The 16,771-nt window shown below is 51.7% G+C and overlaps 1 protein-coding gene across 1 annotated transcript; it reads left to right on the plus strand.

Annotated features, from left to right (window-relative positions):
* Positions 1–4,939: 4,939 nt before the first annotated feature.
* LOC144497826 (TNF receptor-associated factor 3-like) lies at positions 4,940–14,331 on the plus strand. The gene is made up of 7 exons (XM_078219265.1): positions 4,940–5,141; positions 6,360–6,414; positions 8,048–8,152; positions 9,146–9,319; positions 10,374–10,448; positions 10,807–10,893; positions 12,350–14,331. Exons 1-7 carry the CDS (start codon positions 4,993–4,995, stop codon positions 13,247–13,249), a joined length of 1,545 nt encoding a protein of 514 aa, XP_078075391.1. The 5' UTR covers positions 4,940–4,992; the 3' UTR covers positions 13,250–14,331.
* Positions 14,332–16,771: the final 2,440 nt, after the last annotated feature.

Raw genomic sequence — 16,771 nt, forward strand, 5'->3', positions numbered from 1 at the left:
GCGTTCTGGGTGAGTGGGAGAGGGGAGGTGTTATTCTGTGATAAGAGTCGGGCAAATTGGGCCCAAATTCTCTGTGGTTTAGAAGAATGAGAGATGATCTCACTGAAACAGAAGATTCCAAAGGTACTTGACAGGTTATATACTGAGAGAAATTTCTTCCGCCGGTTGGGGAATCTAAACCACGGGGGCACGGTCTCTGAATAAGAGATGGATCATTGGAGACTGCGATGTATAGACATTTATTCGCCCAAAGGGTTGTGAATCTTTGGAATTCTCTATCCCTGAGTGTTGTAGTGGCTCCATCGTTGGATATATTTAAGGTTGGGATAGATTGGTCTCTCAGGGAATTAAGGGATAGAGGGAATATGGAGTTGAAAACCAAGATCATAGAATCCCTACAGTGCAGAAGGAGGCCATTCAGCCCATTGAGTCTGCACCGACTCTTTACAGGGCATCCCACCCAGGCCCACCCCTCTGTCCTATTCCCCTAACTCCACATATTACCATAGCTAATCCATCTAACCTACACATCTTTGGACACTAAGGGGCAATTTAGCATGGCCAATCCACCTAACCTACACATGTTGGGACATAAGGAGCAATTTAGCATGGCCAATCCCCCTAACCTACACATCTTGCGACACTAAGGGGCAATTTAGCATGGCCAATCCACCTAACCTACACATCTTGGGACATAAGGAGCAATTTAGCATGGCCAATCCCCCTAACCTACACATCTTGGGACACTAAGGGGCAATTTAGCATGATGTGGAGATGCCGGCGTTGGACTGGGGTAAACACAGTAAGAAGTTTAACAACACCAGGTTAAAGTCCAACAGGTTTATTTGGTAGCAAAAGCCACACAAGCTTTCGAAGCTCTAAGTCCCTTCTTCGGGTGAGTGAAGTCTCACCTGAAGAAGGGGCTTAGAGCTTCGAAAGCTTGTGTGGCTTTTGCTACCAAATAAACCTGTTGGACTTTAACCTGGTGTTGTTAAACTTCTTACTCAATTTAGCATGGCCAGTCCCCCTAACCTACACATCTTGGGACACTAAGGGGCAATTTAGCCAAACCACCAAACCTACACAGTTTTGGACACTTAGGGGCAATTTAGCATGGCCAATCCACCTAACCTGCACATATTTGGACACTAAAGGGCAACTTACCATGGCCAATCCACCTAACCTACACATATTTGGACACTAAAAGACAACTTACCATGGCCAATCCACCTAACCTACACATCTTTGGATACTAAGGGGCAATTTAGCGTGGCTAATCCACCTAACCTGCACATCTTGGGACACTAAGGAGCAATTTAGCATGGCCAATCCACCTAACCTACACATCTTGGGACACTAAGGAGCAATTTAGCATGGCCAATCCTCCTAACCTACACATCTTGGGACACTAAGGGGCAATTTAGCATGGCCAGTCCCCCTAACCTACACATCTTGGGACACTAAGGGGCAATTTAGCATGGCTAAACCACCAAACCTACACAGTTTTGGACACTTGGGGCAATTTAGCATGGCCAATCCACCTAACCTGCACATATTTGGACACTAAAGGGCAACTTACCATGGCCAATCCACCTAACCTACACATCTTTGGACACTAAGGGGCAATTTAGCGTGGCTAATCCACCTAACCTGCACATCTTGGGACACTAATGAGCAATTTAGCATGGCCAATCCATCTACCCTGCGCATCTTTGGACTGTGGGAGGATACCGGAGCACCCGGAGGAAACACACACAGACACGGGGAGAATGTGCAGACTCCACCCAAGGTCGGTATCGAGCCCCGATCCCTGACTCTGTCAGGCAGCAGTGTTAACCACTGTGCCACCGTGCCGCCATGAATGGTGGAACAGGCTTGATTGGCTGAATGGCCTAATCCTGCCCTTATGTGTGAGCCTCTGTTTGCCAGCAGGATCGGAGCCAGGTCTCAGCGGGGGTGGCTTGACTTGGGTTAGCCAACAGAAAGAGCTAGGCAGGAAACACTGGCAGGTTTAACCCAACAGTAATCTCAGTGAAGATATACAGGCTGCATTGTGAAGGCAGAAAGTGGAACGAGAGGTAAAGAAAGTTACAGCGAAGGATGATTTTATCAGAGATTTATTTTTAAGCATTGGATCTGACCCTGAGTCACCCGGGCTTCTGACTGGCAGGTTGACTGGAAATCTTTGAGGAAAGTTTCTGAATGGTTTAGCAAGGGGAAAACTATCGATGTGGTTTTCTTGAATTTTTCAACCAAGTGTTTGACAAAAGTTCCCCATTCGAGAACAATAGGGAGGCCGGTGCAATGTTATCTGATCTGAATGGAGTCGGTTTGAAGACAGAAGTGGTGGTAAATGGAAAACACGTTTCCTTATTTAAATTTGGATTTTTGTTTGCAGGGGGTCTCACGTGGGGCCGCAGAGCTAGGAATAATTCTGGCCCGCACAGTGCCTGCAATAGCCTGAGCAGTCCTCAGGAAGGATGTGCTGGTCTGGGAAGAGCTTGCAGAGTAGGAATAATAATAATACCGGAACAATAACTGGGCTCAATTCTGGGAAGCCATCGTGCGCACACACACACATGTGTGGACACGCACACGCACGCACATACAGAGTCATCGATCCGTACAGCATAGAAAAGGTCCTTCAGCCCATTGAGTCTGCACCGACAATAACTACCACTAAAGGTGCGTTATTCCCATTTTCCTGCACTTGTCCCAAATCCTTGAATGCTATATTTCAGGTGCTCATTCAAATAATTTTAAAGGTTGTAAGGTTTCCAGCCTCTACTACCTTCCCACGCTGTGCATTCCAGATTCCCACCACCCTCTGAGTAAAAAAAATGTTTTCTAAATCCTCCCTGAATCTCCTGCCTCTTACAGTAAAACAATATCTCCTCGTGATTGACACCTCAACCAAGGGGAACAGCTGATTCCTATTCATAGAACAAAATCACACAGCACAGAAGAGGCCCTTTAGCCCAACGAGTCCACACTGACACATGAGGAACACCTGACCTCCCACCTAATCCCCTTTACCAGCACCTGGCCCACAGTCCTGAATGTTATGACGATCCAAGTAGTCAGGTAGTTTTTAAAGGATGTGAGGCAACCCGCCTCCACCACCCTCCCAGGCAGCACATTCCAAACCATCACCACCCTCTGGGTAAAAAGGTTTATCCTGACATCACCCCCCACCGCCCCGCCCCCCTCAACCCTCCTGCCCCTCACCTTGAACCTATGTCCCCTCGTGACTGATCCTACAACTAAGGGGAACAGCTGCTCCCTATCCACCCTGTCCATGCCCCTCATAATCTTGTTCACCTCGATCAGGTCGCCCCTCAGTCTTCTCTGCTCCAACAAAAACAACCCAAGCCTGCTCGACCTCTCTTCATAACTTAACTGTTCCATCCCAGGCAACAACCTGTCCTGGTCCCCCCCATGCCGACACTATAGTTAAGAAAGCCCACCTGCATCCCTACTTTCTCAGAAGACTAAGGAAATTTGGCATGTCAGCTACGACTCTCACCAATTTTTACAGATGCTCCATAGAAATCATTCTTTCTGGATGTATCACAGCTTGGTATGGCTCCTGCTCTGATCAAGACCACAAGAAACTACAAAGGGTTGTGAATGCAGCCCAGTCCATCACGCAAACCAGCCTCCCATCCACTGACTCTGTCTACACTTCCTGCTGCTTCGGCAAAGCAGCCAACATAATCAAGGACCCCATGCAGCCCGGACATTCTCTCTTCCACCTTCTTCCGTCGGGAAAAAGATACAAAAGCCTGAGGTCACGTACCAACCGACTCAAGTACAGCTTCTTCCCTGCTGCCATCAGACTTTTGAATGGACCTATCTCGCACTAAGTTGATCTTTCTCTACACCCTAGCTAGACTGTAACACTACATTCTGCACTCTCTCCTTTCTTTCTCCCCTATGTAATCTGCGAATGGTATGTTTTGCTTAAGAGTGTGTTTAATATTTAAGAGGCAGCTGGATGGGTCCATGATTAGGGAGGGAAAGAGGCATATGGTCCACGTAAGGGCAGAAAGTTTTTTTTAGTTTAGTTAGGGCATCGTGATTGGCATGGGCTTGGAGGGCCGAAGGGCCTGTTCTTTGTTCTTTGTCTGTATAGCTTGCAAGAAACAATACTTTTCACTGTTTCCCAATACATAAATTCATAGAATCCGTACAGGGCAGAAGGAGGCCATTTGGTCCATCGAGTCTGCACTGACCATAATCCCACCCAGGCCTATTCCCGTAATCCTTATTTACCCTATTTACCCTGACACAGGGTAATTTAGCATGGCCAATCAACCTAGCCCGCACATCTTTGGACTGTGGGAGGAAACCGGAGCACCCGGAGGAAACCCACGCAGACACGGGGAGAACGTGCAAGCTCCACACAGAGTGACCCGAGGCTGGAATCGAACCCGGGTCCCTGATGCTGTGAGGCAGCAGTGCTAACCACTGTGCATTATTACCTGATGCTATCAAATCCTTCATAACGTTATCCACCTCAATCATGTCCCCCCTCAGCCTTCTCTGCTCCAGAGAAAACAATCCAAGCATAACCGTTCCCTCCTTAGAGCTCAAATCCTCCATCCCATCCTGAGGGTGGCCTCCCCTGTAATTTGGAAGGTCAAAAGGTTGGGGAGGGGGGGTGGATCAAAGTTTTTAAGGGGAATTAAAGGGGTAGTTGGGAGAGGTTATTCCTGTCGGTTGGGCTGCTGGGGGAGGAAAGGGGCGGGGGACGGGTAGCTGTCTGGAGCCAGAGCCTCCTCGGGATTCCCTAACGTTCTGAAACTGAGCGCTTGAGGGGCGGGGCCCCGGAATGCAACGTCACAAAGGGAATGACGTACATGGGGCGGGGGAATCCCCCGCTTGCTTTAAAGCCTCCCGCCAGCACATTGGCTACATTAGTCCCAGGGAAATTGCAACAACAGAAGCTGAGATCCATTCAATCCTCTCTGACTCGCTTGTGGAAATACCATGGTAGCCCTCGTCTCCGGGATCACCCCGGTCAACCCGAGCAACAGCTCTTGCCTCCTCTGCTCTGCCTGCTGCTTCCTCCTCATTAAACCCAAGCAGACCGAGTGTGGACACCGATACTGCACCGCCTGTCTGGAGAACTTGTTCAAGTGAGTTGTAAAGCCCTTCCCCTCTCTCTTCTGGTTCTCATTCTCTCTGATCGTCTCCCGCTTGTTCTCAAGAGGTGGGTCTGATGGCTGGTGTCTGTATTTAGGTGGGGTGGGGGGTGTTGCTGGATTTTGGGGTAAGGGGTACACAGATACACAAGGCATGGACTTACTTTGCATTAAGTTGATCTTTCTCTACACCCTAGCTATGACTCTAACACTACATTCTGCACTCTCTCTCGTTTCCTTCTCTATGAACGGTATGTTTTGGCTCTATAGCGCGCAAGAAACAATACTTTTCAGTGTATGTTACTACATGTGACAGTAAATCAATTCAAAATACCCACTGCCGTCTGTGAGGGGTCTGTGCCAAGGAGAGACGGGGATCACAACCCAGAGCACCAGGGACCTGGGTTCGATTCCCGGCTTGGGTCACTGTCTGTGTGGAGTCTGCATGTTCTCCCCATGTCTACGCGGGTTTCCTCCGGGTGCTCCGGTTTCCTCTCACAGTCTGAAAGACGTGCTGGTTAGATGCATTGGCCATGCTAAATTCTCCCCCAGTGTACCCAAACAGGCACCGGAGTGTGGCAGCTAGGGAATTTTCACAGTAACTTCATTGCAGTGTTAATGTAAGCCTACTTGTGACACTAATAAGTAAACTTTAACTTTTAATTTGACTAGTTCCCCAATTGTTAAGTTTTGAGCACTCCTACAGAGTAAGCACTGAAAAGTTTTTAAAGTTTATTTAATAGTGTCACAAGTAGCCTTACATTAACACTGCAATGAAGTTACTGTAAAAATCCCCTAGTCGCCACACTCCGGTGCCTGTTCGGGTTACACTGAGGGAGAATTTAGCACGGCCAATGTCCCCTCACCTGCACATCTTTCAAACTGTGGGAGGAAACTGGAGCACCCGGAGGAAACCCACACAGACACGGGGAGAACGTGCAGAGTCCGCACAGACAGTGACCCAAGCCAGGAATCGAACCCGGGTCCCTGGCGCTGTCAGGCAGCGGTGCTAACCACTGTGCCAGCGTGCCGATGGCAAAACTGCAAATACTGGCAGTGCTGAGTCAGATTGTGGAATGTGGATTGTTATCTGTAGCGACAGGAGGAGGCCATTCAGCCCCCAGGAATTGTTCCGTCATTCAATACAACTGTGGTTCATCTATGACCGAATTCCATATACATTAACACATTCATTTTATCCCTTTCTCTCAGAACAGAGAATGAGGCAGACTGCACTGTTTGTCAACAGAAGGTCCTGCGATCCAAGGTAGGGCTCTTAATTCATTGCAAATTTGCTCTTTCGTTGATGGCTTTGTTTGATGGAGATTTGGGTACTTACAAGGGAGCCAGACAGTATTAAGGACAGCAAGCAGAATGAATGTATATGTATTGGGCATGTCAGCAATGTACAACCTGGAGGGACTCTTAGCAAGAAACATAGCAGACGTAAGAGTTCCAGACTGGAATCTAATTGAGGGGTTCAGATGGTTTATATATTTAGAATAATGGATATCTGGGAGTGAGTTACAGACTGAATTGTAACTGCGCAGTGACTGTTGGCTGCCACCATGCTCTGGCTTGTTAATACCCTGATGTCATTGCTTTGGAAGTACCCTGCACCCGATTGTTTTGGAATTTCCTTTCCCACTGCTGGGAATTTTTCATGAACCGAGTGGGTGAATTACAGTGAGGAAGTGAAACTGATGAGGGAGTTCAGTGGGAGCTGTCATGACTGAACACTCTGTTCCTGCTTCTGCTGTGTGAACTGTCTGACTTCCATGCTTCTGGGAACACAGTGGTTAGCTCACTGGTGTGATGCAGAGGCTGGCTGACCTCACCCTGAGCCTTGCCTCAGCGCTCCCTGTCCCTGTGTTTCCACTCTGGAGACTGACTGTCCAATCCAGTCTGACACTCCCAGCGCCAAACCGAGGGAGTGCCACATGGTCGGAGATCCCGTCTTTCCAAAGAACAAAGAAAAGTACAGCATGGGAACAGGCCCTTTGGTCCTCCAAGCCCATGCTGATCATAATGCCCTTACTCAGTCCGTATCCCTCTATTCCCTCCCTATTCATTCATGGGACATGGGCGTTGCTGGCTGGCCAGCATTTATAGCCCATCCCTAGAATCATCGAAACCCTATAGTGCAGAAGGAGGCCATTCGGCCCATCAAGTCTGCATCGACGACAATCCCACCCAGGCTCTATCCCCATAACCCCACACATTTACCCTGTTAATCCCTCTAACCTACGCATCCAAGGACACGAAGGGGCAATTTAGCATGGCCAATCCATCTAACCTGCACAGCTTTCAGACTGTGGGGGGGGAAAACCGGAGCACCCGGAGGAAAGCCACGGAGAGAACGTGCACACTCCAACCCTCCTGCCTCACAGCGCCAGGGATCCGGGTTCGATTCCCGGCTTGGGTCACTGTCTGTGTGGAGTTTGCACGTTCTCCCTGTGTCTGCGTGGGTTTCCTCCGGGTGCTCCGGTTTCCTCCCACACTCCAAGGATGTGTAGGTTAGGGTGGATTGGCCATGATAAATTGCCCCTTAGTGTCCAAAGATGTGCGGGTTTGGTGGATTAGCTATGGTGACTTGACCCTGAATAGCAGGGGTACTGGCAAGGTAAATACATGAGGTTAAGGGGATAGGGCCTGGGTGGGGTTGTTGTAGGTGCAAGCTCGATGGGCTGAATGGCCTCCTTTTGCACTGCAGGGATTCTATGAAAGAGCAAAGCCTCGTGTCGTTATCCGCATTGCTGTTTGCTGTGCTCAAATGCGTTGCGTGACCCGAACGACCTCACTGGCTGTGAAGGGGAGATGCTATCTAAATGCGGGCCCCTTTTCCCCCTGTGTCTTCTTTAGCCTGACTCGCCCCTCCTTTCTGTCCCCCCCCTTTACAGGTCTATCACGACAGAGCAGCCGAAAATGATGCCTACGCCACCACGATCCAGTGCACGGCTTACCGAGAGGGCTGTGATTGGACAGGGACGCTGCGGAACTACCTGGTAAGCTGGGGGAGGGGAAGGGGGCACAGTGACCCAATGAAATTCCTGAATCTGGAGGGGGGGGGGGAAAATGAGAGAATAATCTGGGGAGGAGGGTGTTGTCGGTGCTGAGGGAGTGCTGCACTGCTGAAGGGTCTGTACTGAGGGAGTGCCGCACTGTCAGAGGGTCAGTGCTGAGGGAGTGCTGCACTGGCGGAGGGTCAGTGCTGAGGGAGTGCTGCACTGTCAGAGGGTCAGTGCTGAGGGAGTGCTGCACTGGCGGAGGGTCAGTGCTGAGGGAGTGCCACACTGGCGGAGGGTCAGTGCTGAGGGAGTGCCGCACTGGCGGAGGGTCAGTGCTGAGGGAGTGCCGCACTGTCAGAGGGTCAGTACTGAGGGAGTGCCGCACTGTCAGAGGGTCAGTACTGAGGGAGTGCCGCACTGTCAGAGGGTCAGTGCTGAGGGAGTGCTGCACTGTCAGAGGGTCAGTGCTGAGGGAGTGCTGCACTGTCAGAGGGTCAGTGCTGAGGGAGTGCTGCACTGTCAGAGGGTCAGTGCTGAGGGAGTGCTGCACTGTCAGAGGGTCAGTGCTGAGGGAGTGCCGCACTGGCGGAGGGTCAGTACTGAGGGAGTGCCGCACTGTCAGAGGGTCAGTGCTGAGGGAGTGCCGCACTGGCGGAGGGTCAGTACTGAGGGAGTGCTGCACTGTCAGAGGGTCAGTGCTGAGGGCGTGCCGCACTGTCAGAGGGTCAGTACTGAGGGAGTGCCGCACTGTCAGAGGGTCAGTGCTGAGGGAGTGCCGCACTGTCAGAGGGTCAGTGCTAAGGGAGTGCTGCACTGTCAGAGGGTCAGTGCTGAGGGAGTGCCGCACTGTCAGAGGGTCAGTACTGAGGGAGTGCCGCACTGTCAGAGGGTCAGTATAAGCTGAATTTCTTGGGTGTGTTTCCACTGAATGGAACCCTTTCTTGAAGTGTAATTCGACTGTTGACCTCTCTCTCTCTCTCTCTCCCTCAGCGCACACACCGGGCCAAGTGCGACTTCCACGTGGTCCCGTGTTCCAACGTCACATTCGGCTGTGAGGCGATCGGCCTCAGGAAGAAGATGGCGCTACACGAGACGCAGGAGTGCGAGTGGCGGATGGAACTGTGTCCCCAGTGCCAGACCTTCTGCGTCCACAAGCTGCGAGAGGTGGGTGGCGAGGCTGGGTTGGTGGTGGGACGCGTGTGGGGCAGCGGGTGTTAACCACTTGCCGTTGGTACTAACCGTGTCAATGTGCATTGATGTAGCACCTCTGAGAGTGTAAAACAGGAATGTTATCCATCAGTGTCTGACATTAAGCAACGTTGCGTGACTGGAAAGCTTGTGGGGAGGGGGGGTGCTTGTGGGAGCAGAGAGAGGTTTAGGGAGTGAATTCCAGCACTTGGGGGGCCCAATGGTTGAAGGCAGAGCGGCACAGTGGTTAGTATTGCAGCCACACAGCGCCAGGGACCCGGGTTCGATTCCCGGCGTGGGTCACTGTCTGTGTGGAGTTTGCATGTTCTCCCCATGTCTAGGTGGGTTTTGCCCCCACAGGCCAAAGATGTGCAGGTTAGGTGGATTCACCATGTTAATTTGTCCCTTAGTGTCAGGGGGATTAGCAGGGTAAATAGGTGGAGTTATGGGGATAGGGCCTGGGTGGGATTGTTGTCAGTGCAGATTCTGCACTGTAGGGATTCGATGATTCAGGCAGGGAGTTGCCACCCTGGAAGATCCCATCGGCAGGCTGGGTTGGAAAATCCCACCCTCAGAGTATTCCTGGGGGTTTTGACACACAGCTTGGCCCTGCACTCACGCGATGAATCCAGAAACTCAGCTAATGTTCTGGGGACCTGGGTTCGAATCCCGCCACGGCAAATGGCGGAATTTGAATTCAATTTAAAAAAACGGAATCTACTGATGACCATGAAACCATTGTCGACTGTCGGGAAAAACCCATCTGGTTCACTAATGCCCCTTTGGGAAGGAAATCTGCTGTCCTTACCCAGTCTGACCTACATGTGACTCCAGAGCCACAGCAATGTGGTTGACTCTTAACTGGCTTCGGGCAACTAGGGATGGGCAATAAATGCTGGCCCAGCCAGCGATGCCCATGTCCCACGAATTAATAAATGGTTAAAGGAAGTGAGTCTCTGTGCTCTCTCCTGTCGTAGCATTCGGAGGGCGTGCGGTGTTCCGGATGCTGACTTTGATTTGTTTTCCTCAGGATCACACTGCGTCCTGCGTCAAACGGAAGGAGGAGTGTCCAGTCTGTGGCCAAACTGACCTGACTCAGGCCGATGTAAGCAGCCTTCCTTTCTGCTTTTAAATCTCAATTCCAGTGGGAATCGGGCACAGGGATGTTCCCGTTCTATAGAGGGCTGGGATTAGTGGAGGTGTGGGATCCCTGTCTGAATTTCCTCATTCTTCACTCTCCTGTCAGAGATTTCAGAATGGGCCCTCATTCTGACCCGGTCATTGTTTAAAACCCCCTTCCATCATCCTCAATCTTCCGTTATTCTCATCTGTCCATCTAGAAACTGCTCTTCCCTCATCCTTTGTCTTCCTCGTGCCTCCTCGTGCCCTCTGCCTCGCACTCTGTGTCGAAAGCTGGCTGTGTGTTTTTTTTTGCTGAAGTTGTATCTATCTTTTCTCACCAGTTGGAGGCGCACTGTGATCCTCAGCACGGTACCTGCCCCAATATCCAGGTGTCCTGTCCCTTTAAAGATATCGGCTGTCTGGAGAAGGTAAGTTCAAAGCATCGACAATCTACTGACCCTCTGACAGCGCGGCACTCCGTCAGCACTGGCCCTCTGACTGACAGTGCGGCACTCCCTCTGTACCGACCCTCTGACAGCGTGGCAGTCCCTCTGTACCGACCCTCTGACTGACAGCGTGGCACTCCCTCTGTACCGACCCTCTGACTGACAGCGTGGCACTCCCTCTGTACCGACCTTCTGACTGACAGCGTGGCACTCCCTCTGTACCGACCCTCTGACAGCGCAGCACTCCCTCAGCACTGGCCCTCTGACTGACAGCGCGGCACTCCCTCAGCACTGATCCTCTGACAGTGCGGCACTCCCTCAGCACTGATCCTCTGACAGTGCGGCATTCCCTCAGCACTGATCCTCTGACAGTGCGGCACTCCCTCAGCACTGATCCTCTGACAGCGCGGCACTCCCTCAGCACTGACCCTCTGACAGCGCGGCACTCCCTCAGCACTGACCCTCTGACAGCGCGGCACTCCCTCAGCACTGACCCTCTGACAGCGCGGCACTCCCTCAGCACTGGCCCTCTGACTGACAGCGCGGCACTCCGTCAGCACTGGCCCTCTGACTGACAGTGCGGCACTCCCTCTGTACCGACCCTCTGACAGCGTGGCAGTCCCTCTGTACCGACCCTCTGACTGACAGTGTGGCACTCCCTCTGTACTGACCCTCTGACAGCGCGGCACTCCCTCTGTACTGATCCTCTGACAGTGCGGCATTCCCTCAGCACTGATCCTCTGACAGTGCGGCATTCCCTCAGCACTGATCCTCTGACAGTGCGGCACTCCCTCAGCACTGATCCTCTGACAGTGCGTCATTCCCTCAGCACTGATCCTCTGACAGTGCGGCACTCCCTCAGCACTGATCCTCTGACAGTGCAGCACTCCCTCAGCACTGACCCTCTGACAGCGCGGCACTCCCTCAGTACTGACCCTCTGACAGTGCGGCACTCCCTCAGCACTGACCCTCTGACAGTGCGGCACTCCCTCAGCACTGACCCTCTGATAGTGCGGCGCTCCCTCAGCACTGACCTTCTGACTGACAGCGCGGCACTCCCTCAGCACTGGCCTTCTGACTGACAGCGCGGCACTCCCTCAGCACTGACCCTCTGACAGTGCGGCACTCCCTCAGCACTGGCCCTCTGACAGTGCAGCACTCCCTCAGTACTGACCCTCTGACAGTGCAGCACTCCCTCAGTACTGACCCTCTGACAGTGCGGCACTCCCTCAGCACTGACCCTCTGACTGACAGTGCAGCACTCCCTCAGCACTGGCCCTCAGTCGTTCACTTGGGGTGGGATGTAGGATCTGAAGGCCTGACCTATTGAGGGGGCCCAGGGCACCGATCATTGGCGTGAATGGGTTGGCGGGGGGGTGGGGTGGAGACGGGATGGGTGCCACCTTTCTAACCTTGCCTCTCGTTCTCCATCCGACAGCCCCGACGGAGAGACTTGGACGAGCACCTGCGGGTGGCCCAGCCCACGCACCTTCTGCAGATGCTGAGCCTGACAGCGGGCCTGCGTTCCGGGAAGGCGTCGGAGGGGGAGCGGACGGAGAGCCCCCAGCAGCCGGCCGAGCGGGTGGGGATGCGGGCCGGTGAAGCCCCCAGGCAGGGGGCGGAGGGGGGGGAAGTGACGGTGGCAAGGGGGTCGGATCCGGGAATGCTGGAGCTGGCCAGGAAGGCGGAGGGTCTGGAGAAGTCGGTGCGCGGCCTGGACAGGGACCTGGACAAGTGCGGCCAGGTGATCGAGCTGCTGCAGCAGAAGTGCCTCCATTACGAGCAGGTCATCCTTGGGCTGCAGCAGAAGGTGCGATGCCAGGAGGGCACAGCTAGCGGGGGCTTCCCTGGCCCCTGCCCGCCCGTCAGCACCAACGGCATCCTGCTCTGGAAGATCAAAGACTTCTCCTCCTGCCTGGCGGCTGCCAAGTCGGAGCGGCGGCCCTCCTTCTACTCGTCTGCTTTCGCCAGTCACCCCTTCGGATACCAGCTCTGCTGCCGCATCTACCCCAACGGCGATGGCAGCGGCAAGGGCAGCCACGTCTCCCTCTTCCTGGCCATCGTGCGGGGAGAGTACGACGAAGTGCTCCCCTGGCCCTTTCGCCAGAAGGTCACCTTCCTGCTGCTGGACCAGGTGAGCCAGAAGCACCTGAGGGAGTCCTTCTCGCCCGACACACTGAGCGGTTCCTTCCAGCGGCCCCGCACCCACATGAACGTGGCCAGCGGCTGCCCCACCTTCGCCAGGCATGACCTCCTCCTGAGGACCCCCAGCAACTACCTGAGGAATGACACCCTCTACATCAAGGTGGTGGTGGACACGGCCGGCATTCCGCAGTGATCCCCGGCGCTCCGACTGCCTTTTAACATCAGTGTCCATTTCTCTGGAACAATGGGGAAATTATGGAGCCTCCCCCTGTCCACTATCCAACTGTCTGGAATTGTTGGGAAATTATGGAGTTCCCCCCCTCCAACCCCGTCCACTCTCCGACCGTCTGGAACGGTTAGCAAATTTTAAAATTTATTCATTCATGGGACATGGGCGTCGCTGGTTGGGCCAAGATTTATTGCCCATCTCTAGTTGCCCTTGAACTGAGCTTCTCGCTCAGCCATTTCGGAGGGCAGTTGAGAGTCAACCACATTGCTGTGGCTCTGGAGTCACATGTAGGCCAGACCGGGTAAGGACGGCAGATTTCCTTCCCTAAAGGGCATTAGTGAACCCAGATGGGGCTTTTTCCGACAATCGTTTTATGATCGTCAGTAGATTCTTAATTCCAGAGATTTTTATTTAATTGAATTCAAATTCCACCGTCTGCCGTGGTGGGATTCGAACCCGGCTCCCTGGAATATTAGCCGAGTTTCTGGATTAATAGTCTGGCGATAATACCACTAGGCCATCGACTCCTCCATACTGGGGAAACCCCCCCCCACCTTTCTGTCCACTCATGGACTGTCAGGAACAGTTGGAAGACTATGGAGCCGCCCCCCCCCGCTCCTTTTTGTGGTCAACGGTATCCTTAAGTTGCACAGAGGATGTGGGGCAATTGAAGGGTGGGTAAAAGGCTTCCCTGCCCCCGCAACCTAATACACACCACCCTGACTACATCACCTGGCTACCCAACACTAGGAGAAGAACTGCAGAGTGGGCGAACGAGAGACTGTGAGCTGAATTCTCCTCCGTTTTGTCCAGGGGTGTCGGGGGTGCACTGGCAAATTGGTGTATCACCCAGAACTACCCCCCCCCCCCCACCCCACCTCCTCCCCCTTTACAGCACTTTACTCGCAAGGAAATATTCTATTTATTTATTTATTGATGTGACAATAATTTATCAACAGATGTTTAGTTTTGTGTGTGTGTGCGCGCGCATGTTTGCATTGTTACCACTATCGAACTCCTTTTTGAATAAATGTTATTCTGGTGTGAACAGTTTGTGCGTTTTATAGAACATAGAAAAGCTACAGCACAAACAGGCCCTTCGGCCCACAAGTTGCGCCGAACAGTTTCCTTACCTTCTAGGCTCATCGATAACTCTCTATCTTACTAACCTCCATGAACCTATCCAAAAGTCTCTTAAAAGACTCAATCGAATCCGCTTCCACCACCACTACCGGCAGCCGATTCCACGCACTCACCACCCTCTGAGTGAAAAACTTACCCCTAACATCTCCTCTATACCTACTGCTCAGCACCCTAAACCTGTAGCCTCTCGTGACAACCATTTCAGCCCTGGGTAAAAGCCTCTGAGAATCCACTTTATCAATACCTCTCGACATCTTATACACCTCTGTCAGGTCACCTCTCATCCTTCGCCTCTCCAAGGAGAATAGACCTAGCTCGCTCAACCTATCCTCATAAGGCATACCACTTAATCCCGGCAACATCCTCGTAAATCTCCTCTGCACCCGTTCTATGGCTTCCACATCCTTTCTGTAATGAGGCGACCAGAACTGGGCACAGTACTCCAGGTGGGGTCTGACCAGGGTCCTATACAGCTGCAGCATTATCTCCCGATTTCTAAACTCAATTCCTCTATTGATGAAAGCCAGCATTCCATACTCCTTCTTAACCACAGCCTCTACCTGCGACGCCGCTTTGAGCGTCCTATGAACCTGGACCCCAAGATCCCTCTGTTCTTCCACACTGCCAAGCATCTTACCCTTAATATTATATTCTTCCATCCTATTCGACCTACCAAAATGAACCACCACACACTTATCTGGGTTGAAGTCTATCTGCCACTTCTCCGCCCAGTCTTGCATCTTATCTATGTCTCATTGCAACTGCTGACATCCCTCTACACTATCCACAACACCTCCAACCTTTGTGTCATCAGCAAACTTACCAACCCATCCTTCCACTTCCTCATCCAGGTCATTTATAAAAATCACAAAGAGCAAGGGTCCCAGAACAGATCCCTGGGGCACCCCACTGGTGGCTGACTTCCACTCTGAAAAAGACCCATCTACAACCACTCTTTGCCTTCTGTGGGCAAGCCAGTTCTGAATCCACAAAGCAATGTCCCCTTGTATCCCATGCCCCTTAACTTTCTCCATAAGCCTTGCATGGGGCACCTTATCAAATGCCTTACTGAAATCCATATAAACCACATCTGCCACTCTTCCCCTGTGTAAGTGTCTAGTCACATCTTCAAAAAACTCAATCAGATGAGTTATGAACCTGGCCAATTTCAACCCCCCAACCCCCTCGCAGCTTTAGGATGGGGTAGCAGCATTGAAAATATGTTTGGCGCGTTGCTAGCCCCCACAGTCCGAAAGACGTGCTGGTTAGTGTTCTGTAGGGTCCATTCATTCCTTAGAATAGACAGAGACAGCACTGATACGATGCATTTCTTTTATTGAACAGAATTTAAAATTAAAACATCACAGAGAGAGAAAATTGGAGAGAGATACTGGCTTTTGCCAGTCCTGTACTGATTAAAGAACTCAAAACAGACTGACCGCTGCGCATACAGTTCCAAAACTATATGTTACCTTTTCTCTTGTATTGAAATTGTTCGGTACATGCTGTCTCTGACTACCAAAACAAATCCTCACATCAGTGGCTGTGGAAAAGCTTGTTTTGGTTATGGAAAGCCTGTTTTTGCTTGCATTGTACTTTCAGAAATGCAGCCAATTTTTCAAGCTAAGTCCAGCATGCCTGCTGAGTTTAATATAAGGAGCGGGAGTAGGCCATCTGGCCCCTCGAGCTCTCTCCACCATTCAATAAGATCATGGCTGATCTTTTTGTGGACTCAGCTCCACTTACACCCCCCGCTCACCATAGCCCTTAATTCCTTTACTGTTCAAACATTTATGTATTCTTGCCTTAAAAACATTCAATGAGGTAGCCTCAACTGCTTCACTGGACAGGGAATTCCACAGATTCACAACCCTTTGTGTGAAGAAGTTCCTCCTCAACTCAGTCCTAAATCTGCTCCCCCTTATTTTGAGGCCATGCCCCCTAGTTCTAGTTTCACCCGCCTGTGGAAACAACCTCCCTGCTTCTATCTGATCTATTCCCTTCATAATCTTATATGTTTCTATAAGATCTCCCCTCATTCTTCTGAATTCCAATGAGTATACTCAGTCTCTCCTCATAAGCCAACCCTCTCAACTCCGGAATCAACCTAGTGAATCTCCTCTGCACCCCCTCCAGTGCCAATATATCCTTTCTCAAGTAAGGAGACCAAAACTGTCTACAGCACTCCAGGTAAAATGTGGTCAAGTTAACTTTAAAAGCTTAGCATTTAAATATAATTGCATAGGCAGAAATATCTTAAAATGAAGTCCTGGCATAAATAAAGCAAACCATATACATTGGCCGTGCTAATTTGTCCCTCAGTGTACCCGGACGGGCGCCAGA

This window comes from Mustelus asterias, chromosome 8 (assembly GCF_964213995.1).
Source record: "Mustelus asterias chromosome 8, sMusAst1.hap1.1, whole genome shotgun sequence".
NCBI classification, from domain to species: Eukaryota; Metazoa; Chordata; class Chondrichthyes; order Carcharhiniformes; family Triakidae; genus Mustelus; species Mustelus asterias.

Excerpts from the sequence above, each read along its gene's own strand:
- LOC144497826 (XM_078219265.1), top strand. The coding sequence starts at position 4,993 with ATGGTAGCCCTCGTCTCCGGGATCACCCCGGTCAACCCGAGCAACAGC. Across the intron at positions 5,142-6,359 it reads TGTCTGGAGAACTTGTTCAA|AACAGAGAATGAGGCAGACT; the intron begins GTGAGTTGTAAA and ends CCTTTCTCTCAG. Across the intron at positions 10,894-12,349 it reads ATATCGGCTGTCTGGAGAAG|CCCCGACGGAGAGACTTGGA; the intron begins GTAAGTTCAAAG and ends TCCATCCGACAG.